Source organism: Piliocolobus tephrosceles, chromosome 19 (genome assembly GCF_002776525.5).
Source record: "Piliocolobus tephrosceles isolate RC106 chromosome 19, ASM277652v3, whole genome shotgun sequence".
Classification (NCBI taxonomy): Eukaryota; Metazoa; Chordata; class Mammalia; order Primates; family Cercopithecidae; genus Piliocolobus; species Piliocolobus tephrosceles.
The window spans coordinates 53,705,095-53,717,637 of record NC_045452.1 but is presented as its reverse complement, the minus strand read 5'-3'; the positions used below and the strand labels follow the sequence as shown (position 1 = coordinate 53,717,637).

The window sequence follows — 12,543 nt, the reverse complement described above, 5'->3', positions numbered from 1 at the left end:
TTCAGAATTTGACCCATTTTTCAAGGTTTAGTAAAGAAAGCCCTGCCCCCACTCCCAACAAAAGGAACATCCCCTTATGGACCTTGGACAAGCCATTTAGTATCTCTCAGCCCAGTTTTCTCATCTGCAAAGTGGGAATAACATTTCCTCTTTTACGGAGTTGTTGGAGGATTAGATGTTGCATTATTCAGACTCCATCACTGAGAAAGCATGCAATAAAAATAGCTGTTATTATTTTCTGTCCTCCTATAACATTTATCATGTGGTATCAGGCATCTTTCCAGATAAGACTCTCTCTCCCCTCAAGACTGTGAGCTTGTTAGCAAGAAAGCCTCGGTCTTGTTCATGGATGTCCTTCAGCATCCAGCACATTGTTGCCATTTGACAAATGCCTTGGCTGGGCGGCAAATAAATAACTTAGTTACTCACATAGGATTGCATAGAACTTTTTTAAGCATGACATTTTTGTGTATATTTTTAGGGGGGAGTAAAAGAGACATACAGTTGTAGCAAGAATTAGCAAAAAGAAGATGCCAACAACTTTTCTTTTTAAGCATCAAATCTTTCTCATTACTGCCCAGAAAAACTGGCATAAGCTGTTGTTAAATCTGTGCCCCTTCTCCTTGCTTGACTGGAGTACGAGTTTTAACATTTTGCCATTTTGACTTTCCTTTCTGGGCCCCCTGGGTCCTCTCCTCCCACCCCCTCCCTGGGTAGTAAGTTTTCATCACCGTCACCATGGCAACAGCAAGGATGCCTCATTCCTCACAGTTCCGCACAGCTAAACTCTGGTCGCCTTTGTCCACTGAGCTAGCTGAATTCTTTATATATACACCACTAAATCAACTATCTTCTATACAGAACTTCATCCATTATTCAACCTTTAAAAAAAAACCAAAAAAAAAACAAAAACAAAAATAAAAACAAAAAAAACTGATGTATACTAATTTCTTCTCCTGGGAATGGCCTTTTTCCAGACCTACCAATACTCTTGAATACACCAGACATTTTTGGTCCCTAGGAACAAATATTAAAATTGCTAGTGTACTTGCGTCCAATATAAGCGCGGCACAATTTTAAAGCACGCAACAGAGCATTCATAATGGGTTTCCCTTTTAAAAGCACAGTAGACCAAAAATAAACCTGACAAAGGGCAGCTGTAGAGTTTTAACACGTGGAAAACTCCACAAGCAGCAGTTATGTAACTTGAAAGAAACATGATAAATATTTCACACCATTAGATGAACTTCCAACTCTGACACTGAAAAAAAAAAAAAAAAAAGCAAAGAACACGAAACGAATGCACCTCAAATCTCCAAGGAGCAAAAAGCTTAAACTGAGAAGAGAACAAGGCTGTGCTAAAATCTGAGACCTGACTTCCAGCACAAGGCTTGATTGCTTTTTTTTTTTTTCCTCCAGTCCGAGGCGGAGCCCGCGAACCCCATCTCCTCAGAGCGCCACCCCCTCAGCTTCGCCCGTTGGGCAGAAATTTTCCAAATATCTCCACCCCTAGGCTGAAAAGCCAAAAAGAAGTTTTGAGCCAAGGAGGGGAAGAAAGGAGTTGGGGCAAAACAGGAGGCGTTTCCCCACCCGCATACATCCCCGTCCCCGAGACACCCAATCCCCCCACCCCCAGCCTGCCCACGCCTCCCGCCCCCGGCTCCTCGCCCTGGGGACAGCTGGCAGCCCCGCGCGGACCAGACACAAAGCCGATCAATCCCGGAGGCGTGGGGGCGGAGGGACGACCCGCCGGGGCTTTCCCGGGCGCTGCTCTCCTTCTGCTGCCCCCTTGCTAGGACCTGGCGGACGCCTTGCCTGGTTTTCACGCCCTCTAGCCCCCACCCTCACCCCCGAAAAAAAGAACAGACCCCCATCCCTGGGCTGGAGGACCCGCCTCTTGGCAGCCAGCTGAGAAGGCGCCCCGGGGAGGGGGAAATTGACATCCCATCTAGAACCGTCCCTCCTCTTCCTCCCCTCCCGACTCTGCTCCTCTCCCGCCCCAGAAGTTCAAGGGCCCCCGGCCTCCTGCGCTCCTGCCGCCGGGACCCTCGACCTCCTCGGAGCAGCCGGCTACCACCCCGGGAAGATGGCGAGGAGGAGCCGCCACCGCCTCCTCCTGCTGCTGCTGCGCTACCTGGTGGTCGCCCTGGGCTGTAAGTTGCTCGGGTTCCTCTACCCTTCCTGCCTGGACCAGCCTGCCCCCACCCTCCAGCCCCCCCCGGGGCGCTCGCGGACGGTGTCGGCGGCTCTGGGCCGAGGTCGCCGCGGGGTGTCTGACCTTGCGCCCCGGCGAGCGGGAAACCCAGGGTGCCCGCGGGCGGACGCTGGGAGCAAAGGAGCGCGAGGTCGTGGGTTTCTTGTAAATTGCGTCTGATTTTGTCAGTTCTATATACAGAAAAATAAGGTTTCCCACTAGCAGGTTCTCATCTGTTTGTAAAGTTGGGGTAAGTTTTCAGACAGAGGGACGTGATTCGAATGCAAAACTCACTACCCACTGGTAAGATGCTAAGATCCCAAGAAAGATGGCATCACTGGGAGGCGGGCGCCGGCCACACTTTGAGTACCCGGGGAGGGGGCAGCGTCCGCGTGGTCTAGGCTCTGTAGCGTCCCGGCTGAGCCGGCGATATGCAAAGCACTTGTGGGGCGGAGATGGGGGGAATTCGTGGCTGCTGAGCCAGAATTACTTTTATCCTCTCCACCTGCACATCTACATTCAGTTAGAGAAGTCTCTGGTCTGGGGACTCTAGCCAGCTGCTGTGTCCTCAGGGGACATCCAACGGGACGATTGTTAGAAAGATTCAGAAGCCACATGATCCAGTAGCTGGGGAGACGTCCCAAAGCCAATTTCACCGGATGATTTTAAACAGGATTTTCACGGATTCTGGGCTCATGAGATTTAAAATCCTGGGAACGTTGCCGTTATTTTTTTTTCTTCGCGTTAACTTTTTAGGAAAATGGAGGAAATTACAATAGACCTTAAGCAATGCAGTTCGACTTTCGCTTTTTCTTTTTTCTCCTACCTTTTTTGTTTGGCTTTTTTCCCTTCCTTCCTTCCTTTCTTTCTCTCTTTTCTCTCTCTCTTTCTTTCTTTCTTTCTTTCTTTCTTTCTTTCTTTCTTTCTCTCTCTCTCTTTCTTTCTTTCTGCCTTTCTTTCTTTCTTTCTGTCTTTCTTTTGTAAAATGAGTTACTGTTGCTATTCTTGTTCCGGTAAAGTAATACTTATAATACTCAACCTGCGGGATGAGTGTCTAATACCACAATACAATGATATTTTCTCACGCCCTTGCTGCCCAAATGATCATCGCACAGCTCAAGTGATGTGAGCCACGTCCCTTTGTGGAGGAGGAAGGTGCACATTGTCTCAGGAAAGGGACATGTGCTGACCAATATTATATAAAGTCAAATCAGAAAGCCAAAGTTTCACAATGAAACCCTTGTGCAATTTTGAAATATCAGTTGGTATTATACAGAACACACAGAAGAAAAAAATGCACTCATGCTAAAATGCAACAGAGAGGTAGGCTGGACAAATTCTAACAGAACAACTGAGAAAGTTATGTATTCTGCTGAAATCCTAAATTTCAAATAGAAAACAGTGTGCCTGTTAGTGTAGAATTGTCACTAATTAAAAACAGAAAATCGTTTCTGCTCTGCTATTCCTACTGACTCACCAACATAGAAACAATACACCCCAAGTTTGAAATCGTAATGGAGAAACAACCAAGAGGCAAGCAAAAGCATAGATGAATGGGGCTGAGTGACCTCTTCAAGCTTTAAGGTAATATAACACATTGGCTCTGCTAAACTTGATTCCTACAGGGGATAAATTTGGAAGTGTTGTGGGGACTTCCCTATATTGTTCCTGAGACACCAAAAGATCTGGCATTGCAAGAGTGTTTTATTTGTGTGTGGGTTTTTTTTATGTTTAAAACAATTTTAGAACAGTTTGGATTTAGATAAAAATTCCAAAACTAGTATAGAGAGTTCTTATATACTCCACAGCCAGTTTCCCGTATTGTTAATATCTTACATGAGTATGGTACACTTTATTCAAATTTCCTTCATTCTTACCTAATGCCTTTTCTATTCCAGGATGCCATTCAGGCTACCATATTACATTTAGTTGTCATGATTCCTTAGGTTCTTCTTGGTTGTAACAGTTTCTCAGGCTTCCCTTGTTTTCTCTTACTATAATGGGTTTGAGAAGTACTGGTCAAGTATCTGGTACAATGACTGTCAATTGGTGTTTCTCTGACGTTTTTCTCATAGCTAGTCTGGGGTTATAGGGTTTTTGGAGGAAGATCAGAAAGTGGTAAGGGACCTAGGTAAAGGGACATTTTCATCACATTATCTCCAGGGAACATACTGTACACATGACTTACTGCTGTTGATGTGAACCTTGATCACCTGTAATCCTACTCATAATGTAGTGCATACCAGTTTTCTCCACAGATTACCTACCCTTTTATCTTCATTTCCATAGTAGATTTTTTGGAAGACAGTCACTACATGCAACCCACACTTCTTCAGAAAGGAGAGTTATGCTCCATCCCCTTGCAGGCAGAGTATCTTCATAAATTATTTGGAGCTCTTCTGCATGGGAGATGTGTCTCTCCCTTCCCTTCATTTATTTATTTAATCATGTGTTTTTCTATCAATATGGGTTGATACATATTTGTTTTATACTTTGGGTTATAATTCAATACTATTTTATTTATTAAAGACTTAGTGGATTTCTAATGCTGTTGTTACAGATTCATCTTCTTAATATTCTTCCCAGATGCAACTGTGCCACTCTTTTGGTCACTCCTCTCATATACAATATCATGCTTACTCCCTTCTTTCCTTTTTTTCCTGCTGTTTATCAGCATTCTTTATATCTTTCTTAGTAGTCTGAAGGATTGCTTTTTTGTTGCTGTTCTTGTTATTTAAATGATGATGTCAGTATCCCTGTTGATATATGGACATTTGTGTGTGTTTAGTTGAATTACATTTTTCTTTCCCACTCCATTAGGAAAAGAATTGCTTGATGTTTGCTCACCACTATATGTCCAGTGCTGAGTGAAGTTCCTGGTTAATAGTAGGTATAAATATATGCCTGTTGATTCTGTGGTGTCTTAGTCCATTCAGGCTGCTGTAACAAAATACCATAAACTGAGTAGCTTATAAACAACATTTATTTCTCACAACTCTGGAGGCTGACGAGTTCACATTCAAGATACCAGCAAATTCAGTGTCAGGCAAGTGCCCACTTTCTGGTTCATAGATGGAGCCTTCTCAGGGTGACCTCCCATGGTGGAAAAGGCAAGGCAGCTCTGACGTCTCTTTGTAAGGGCACTTGTTCTCGTGACCAGATCACAGTCCAAAGCCTTCAACTCCTAATACCATCACATTGATGATTAGATTTCAACATATGAATGTGGGGGGACATAAACCATAGCAGATGGAATGGGGATGAGGTAGGCTAGGTAAAAGAAGTGTATAGATTGGACTGATTGCAATATAAATCACGAAGCTCTAACTTCATGTTAAGTAGGTAGGGTGTCAGATTTCTCTGAGGCATCATTTAAGCTGATATATCAAAAAATAATAGGAATGAGTATTCCGTGTTTGATGGGGTGTTGTCATGCCTTTTGGGGTCTCTCAGAGGCAAGGAACTGATTGTGAATGATCTACCTAGCCAGTAGCAGCTGGTCCTCAGATCTGGACTGGAACCTGATCCAGGCGCTTAGCCTGAGTCTAATCTCTCATCAACTGATAAAGATTGTGGTAGGAGAGAGAGGTCTGAATCTTTTGTAAAATCACAAGGTTCTGCCTTTTTGCCAGAACTGACCCAAAACAGCACTCCAGGGAACTGGTACTAGGAAAATTCTGCCCTCTGTATCTATTGTTAAGAAGCAACTGTCATAATCAATTTGCTGGAGAGAAGTGGTTCCATGCTGGCATAGTCTCAATTATCTGATGAACAGAAACGTTAAGATGGGCTTGTAGGTGGATTTAACAACCATTTCAAGACTATGAAAGAAATTATATTAAAAAGAATGGAGTCAAAAACAAAACCTGCAGCCTGAGCACCGTGACTTCGCTACAACCGAGAACACTCATTTATCCTCCCACATGCGCAGTTTAATGAGAGGAGCCCACGGGAGCTCACGGATGTTCACCACCCATGGTTTCCATTGCATTGGTATCTTCCTGTGGGCCTTCTCCATAGAGAAGATGTATTAGAATACAGAGGTAAGAGCTGCTAGCTTTATTGAAGTCAGACCACCAGAAAGCTATAAAGGCCATTACTTAAAATAATATTTTTTCATTCCATGCAATATAGTAATAACACTGCTGAGTCAATACTCCAGTATACCCCTCTAGCTAGACTGATGTTTTGAGGAAGATGATAGTGAGGATGGAAAAGGGGAATCAGAACATGGGTCAGGTGCTTCCTTTGGCAAAAGCAGCAAAAGAAAACTTAAAACCAGGGGCTGTTTTCTTGGATGGTATTAGTGTTAACAAGACTAGAACTCAGAAAAAAATAATCCAACCGTATTACTTTTCTATTGCTGTGAAACATATGACCACAAACAAAACAATACAAATGTATTGTCTTAAAGTTCTAGAGGTCAGAAATCTGAAACAGGTCTCACTGGGCTAAAATCAAGGTATTGGCTGGGTGTGGTGGCTCACGACTGTAATCTCAGCACTTTGGGAGGCCAAGGCAGGTGGACCAGAAGGTCAGGAGATTGAGACCATCCTGGCTAACACGGTGAAACCCCGTCTCTACTAAAAGTACAAAAAATTAGCTGGGCATGGTGGCGGGCACCTGTAGTCCCATCTATTCAGGAGGCTGAGGCAGGAGAATGGTGTGAACCCAGGAGGCGGAGCTTGCAGTGAGCCAAGATCACACCACTGCACTCTAGCCTGGGCAACAATGCAAGACTCCATCTCAAAAAATAAATAAATACATAAATAAAATAAAACAAAATCAAGGTATCAGCGTAGAGCATTCCTCCTGGAGGTTCTAGAGCAGAATCTGTTTCTATGGCTTTTCCAGCTTCTGGAGACTCCCCACTCACAGCCCTGTCCCACCAGCTTCTAAGCATGTGATGCCAGGCTGCCATCTCTCTAGTTCTCTGTCTTCTGCTTCCTTCTTCCACTCATCAGGACCCTTGTCTCACCTGACCTTGGGCTCACCTGAGTAACTCTGGATAATTTACCCATTTCAAAGTCAGCTGGTTAGCAACTTTCATCCATCTACAACTTCAATTCCTATTTACCATGTAAAGTAAGATATTTATAGTTTTGGGGAGTAGGATGTGGACATCTTTGTGGGGCTATTACTCTGTCTCTCACAGCAGCCAAAACAGTGTTTTCAGTGTTGTAGCCAAGAATATTCTAGATTCCGTGAAGTCACCATAACTTTTAAAGTATAGCTCTAGTGATATAAACCTGGTTGGTTTTTTAGGTTAGTTTGTTTGTTTGTTTGTTTTATTTGAGATGGAATCTCGCTCTGTCACCCAGGCTGGAGTGCAGAGGCGCAATCTTAGCTCACCACAACCTCCACCTGCCAGATTCAAGCAATTATCCAGCCTCAGCATCCTGAGTAGCTGGGATTACAGGCGCCCACCACCACACCCAGCTAACTTTTGTATTTTTAGTAGAAACTGGGTTTCGCCATGTTGGCCAGGCTGGTCTTGATCTCCTGACCTCAGATGATCTTCCTGCCTCAGCCTCCCAAATTCTGGGTTTACAGGCATGAGCCACCGCACCCGGCCTAAAGCTGTATTTTTTATGAGTTGTTTTTCAAATTGCATAGTATGGTGGTAAAGAACATGCACTCCAATGCTGCACTCTGTGCTCTTACCAGCTGTGTGATCTTATACAGGTTAACACCTGTATATATGTCAGTTTACTCATCAGTGTTGGTGATAATCCCAGTAAGAGTGCCTACCTCATAGAGATTTAGGAAGAATTACATGTATAGCACATTTAGTAAACTGAAGAAGCCATTGAAGCCTTTTGACATTGAGTATCAGTTTGATTTGCATTTTAAAGAGAATGCATTGGATGGAGTATGGTGAATGGAAGGATTGGGGTGGGGGGAGTCAAACTGGGGAAACCAGTTAGAAGTTATTGGAGTAGTCCAGGCAATTGCTTATGTAAGTACTTATTTTATATAGTTTATCGGTAAATATACTCACATAATTACACATACACATATAACCACTGACGATTGCTTTTTACAGCTGTCACCTAGTGATGTGATATGTTCTGAGAAATGTGTCGTTAGGTGATTTTGTTATTGTGTGAACATCATAGAGTGTACTTACACTCTATGGTAGAGCCTGCTGCACACCAAGGCTATATGGTGTAGCCTGTTGCTCCTAAGCTACAAACCTATACAGCATGTTACTATACTGGATACTGTAGGCAACTATAAACAGTTGTAAGTATTTGTGTACCTAAACATATCTAAACATGGAAAAGGTACAGTGAAAACAGCATAAAAGATAAATGGTACACCTGTATAGGCACGTACCATGAATGGAGCTTGCAGGACTGGAAGTTGCTCTGAGCGAGTCAGTGAGTGAGTGGTGAGTGAATGTGAAGGCCTGGGATGTTACTGTATACTACTGTAGGCTTTATCAACACTGTACACTAAGGCTACACTAAATTTATAAAACAATAAAGTTCTTGTGTTACAGCAGTACAGGCGTTATAGTATCACTAGATAATAAGAATTTTTCAGCTCCATTATAATCTGTGGGACCACTGATATGGTTCATTGTTGACCAAAATGTCATTATGTGGTGCATGACTGCATTTGAAATGTAGTTAATTAAATCTGATCAGGAATTTTAAAAAAAAATGGCTCTTTGGTTTTTAAGGAAATTTTTTAAAATCATATATGCTGCATTTTCAACTTTCTGTTCAGTTCCCAACCTATAAACATGAAACAGTAGCTCTTTTGGTTATTATATATACCTTCTTTCAATGTTATTCTCTTTCCCACACGTAAGTTTATTTTCAGTATTTGTTTCCAGTGTTTCCAGAGTTTCCCTGAGTTGCCATCCTTAGAATGGTCATTTTACTTGATTTGATGTTCAGAAGAGTGGCCTTCTATGTTCCAAAGGGTATGAGTGTATGCATGCATGGGGTGTGGGGGGAAAGAGAGAGAGAGAGAGAAGGAGAGAGAGAGAGGATGGATGGCTGTGTGCTCAAATAAATGCCTGCTGAGAGGAACACAAAACCCTACTCTATGAATCTTCAGGCCAGTGAATGGGTAGGAAATGCTCTCCAGTTTGAATTGTTCCTACATTTTATGAGCAGAGAAGCAAATCCTGTGAAAGTATTTCAAGAGCTGCCCTCTTAGCTGTCCATTGTCTTGGCTCAGAAAGTCCTAAAGAAGAATCCTTGTAAACTTAACAGACAGGAATTTTGTTTTTTACTGGAGAGCTCTGCTTTTCTTTATCGCATGTCATCAGCATCAAATTTTTATTTGTTTTGTTGGGTTTTCTGTTTTGTTGTAGTTGTCGAAATTTTCTACTGGGATAATTTAGGACGGGCTTGTCTTTATATTTGTAAGGAGTAAAAATGCATAACCTGGTCTGTCTTCTTTATGCTAGGTTTGTCCAATTTGCTTCCTTTCATTTTGTCAATGCAGTCACCCGCTGTTTTTACTCTTCCCTTTCTTCACGTTGTGAAACTTGCTAAATACATACTATGGACAAAACCAAAGATAAAATTGAATTAATTGTTAAAAACATTTTCTTATATGTCTAACTAAAAATAATATATGCTTAGGGTAAATTCAAACAGAGCAGCAAGTTTATAAAACAAGAAATAAGTCTCCTTTCCAGCCTTCCTAACTCCTATGCCTCTCAGATAGCCCATCCTTACATTTCCTGCATATGGTTTCAAGAAATTAGAAAATAAATAGTTCCAGTATATATAAGCATACTCTTATAATTTCTTTAGAAATAAAGATCACAATTTATTATGCTTACTGCTGTATACCTTCCAGAAAATCAAATCATATTATATATAGTGTTGTGCACTTTGCTCCAAAAAGTTATTTATGTTAGTAATTAAGCTACAACCTAAAGTTCAGTCTACAAGCAGGACTCAAGATAACATCTTATAGAAGCCTTTAAAGTTGTTGTGTCAAAATGCAGTGGGAGCTATTTTCTAACTAGAACCACCAAAAATAATGAAACAAAGTGATTAGTAAAACAGAGGGAAATAAACTTCCAAACCAGTAACCAAATATGGAAAGGGAAAAATTCCAACCAAGATCCAATTAAAAAGTCCAGAGGAGAACATGGGTAAACCCACAGAGGACAGAGACACTAGCACCAGCTAAGATTCGCAGACAAGTGCAAATGGGTGCTATTTTTAAAGGAGACCAAAGAAGAAATAATGACCACAAATAAAAAGGGAACATGTGAAACTTCTGGGCAAGTGCTAAATTTGAAAAGACAGAATGGTGTTTATGTTTTTTAAAAATGCACTAGAGAGCTGGGCACCATGGCTCACGCCTGTAATCCCAGCACTTTGGGAGGCCTGAGGTCAGGAGTTTGAAACCAGCCTAGCCAACATGGTAAAACCCTGTCTCTACTAAAAGTACAAAAATTAGCTGGGTGTGGTGGCGTGCACCTGTAGTCCCAGCTACTAGGGAGGCTGATGGGTGAGAATCACTTGAACGTGGGAGGCAGAGATTGCAATGAGCCAAGATTGTGCCGTTGCACTCCAGCCTGGGCAACAGCAAGATTCTGTCACCAAAAAAAAAAAAAAAACAATTCACTAGATGCATTTTCAAATAGGAATAGATTTTGATCAGAAGTAGAACTGATACAATGGAATAAACAAAAACTCAAGAATCCATTTGTCCAATAACCGAAACATGCAGCCATCTATGTCATAAAACATTAAAATTGTACCTAAGCATATTGGAGACATGAGATTATTGTACGGTCCATATAGTGCTTTTGGATCCAGAACAAGTCAGGTTCTTTTGTGCTGTGTGTGTGTGTGTAAACAAGTGAACATCTATGCCATTTTATCTAGATACAGTACTTCTTCCCAACCTTCATTCGTCTGTGTTGTTGTTGCTATTGTTCCTCATGTGGCCAAAAGCAATTTCTCCCTGAAAGTCTAACTCCAAAATTCCTTGTGCCTTCTCCTAATTCTTTCCAACTCACCAATTCCTCAAGTTGATGTCTACTGTATATTATACTCTGGTGTTTAGGGTATATTCTTGATTCTCTTATGGCACTTACTAAGTTGTACTTTTATAATTTTTCCATGTATATCTCTGTATTGTGAGCTTGTTGGGGGCAGAGACAACACATCTTTGGGTCCTTAGTACCTAGAGTACTGCCTGGCACATTTAATACTTGATTAAATAGAATTACATAAGCTGGAATTTAATGCTTATTTGTTTTGTAGCTTCATAAAATTATATAACTTTTTAGTAATAAAAACCTCAAGACATATGTAAAATTAATAGTCCCAAATGAATGCATAATATTTCTGCTCCTAAAACTCTCTCCTCCTCTTTTTAATAGTGGCCTCCCTAGAGATACAAGGAAATTTAGAGACTGGTCTGCCTTGCAGGATGTTAAGAAATTTTCCAGATTTCCTGATGCCTCCTTATATCCTAAAAGCACATAAGTTCCTCTTGAATTAGTAAGCATTGATTAAAAACTCAGATGAGTCAAACAATACACTCCTCAAAAGTTGCTTAATCTAGAACAGAACAAAGCACATGTATTAGTCTGTTCTCACGCTGCTATAAAGGACTACCCCAGACTGGGTCATTTACAAAGGAAAGAGGTTTAATTGACTCACAGTTCCACATGGCTGGGGAGGCCTCAGGAAACCTACAATCATGGCAGAAGTGGGAAGCAAACACATCCTTCTTCACATCATGGCGGGAAGGAGAAGTGCTGAGCAAAAGAGGGAAAAGCCCTTTATAAAATCATCACATCTCATGAGAATTCACTCACTATCATGAGAAAAGCATGGAGGTAACCACCCCCATGATTCAATTGCCTCCCACCAGGTCTCTCCCACAACATGTGGGGATTATTGGAACTATAATTCAAGATGAGATTTGGGTGGGGGCACACCCAAACCGTATCAGCATGTTAGTTGTAAAAGTTCTACTCTCAAGCAGGGTATCTCCAAACTTTCCCCTCATGGCCCAATCTCTTTGTTACTCAATTGATATAATAGCAATCTATATCCCATAATGAGCAAAAGTTTATTAAGAGAGATGAGACAATAGAGACTGTTTTAGTCTATTTCTGTTGCTGTAACAGAACACCTGAGACTTGGTAATTTATAAACAAAAGTTTACTTGGCTCACGGTTCTGAAGCCTGGGAAGTTCAACACTGGGCAGCCACCTCTGGCAAGGGCCTCATGCTACATCGGAGCAGAGTGAATGGCATCACCTGTGGGAGCACCCGCAGGAGCAGCAAGCGAGTATGTGCAAAAGAGACAAAACACAAGTGATGGCCTCACTTTTTTTTTTTTTTTTTTTTTTT

General features: G+C 41.8%; 1 protein-coding gene across 3 annotated transcripts in view; it reads left to right on the top strand.

Moving 5' to 3' along the window:
- The first annotated feature begins 1,526 nt into the window (after positions 1 to 1,526).
- Positions 1,527 to 12,543, top strand: part of JAM2 (junctional adhesion molecule 2) — a 77,301-nt gene continuing 66,284 nt past the window's right edge. For 2 of the 3 annotated variants that reach the window (XM_023189900.2, XM_023189894.2), the window contains exon 1: positions 1,527 to 2,153. In XM_023189900.2, coding sequence (XP_023045668.1) covers positions 2,087 to 2,153 — 67 coding nt within the window. In that variant the 5' untranslated portion in view covers positions 1,527 to 2,086. The remainder of the gene's footprint in view (positions 2,154 to 12,543) is intronic. The other variant, XM_023189907.1, reaches the window with a different exon arrangement.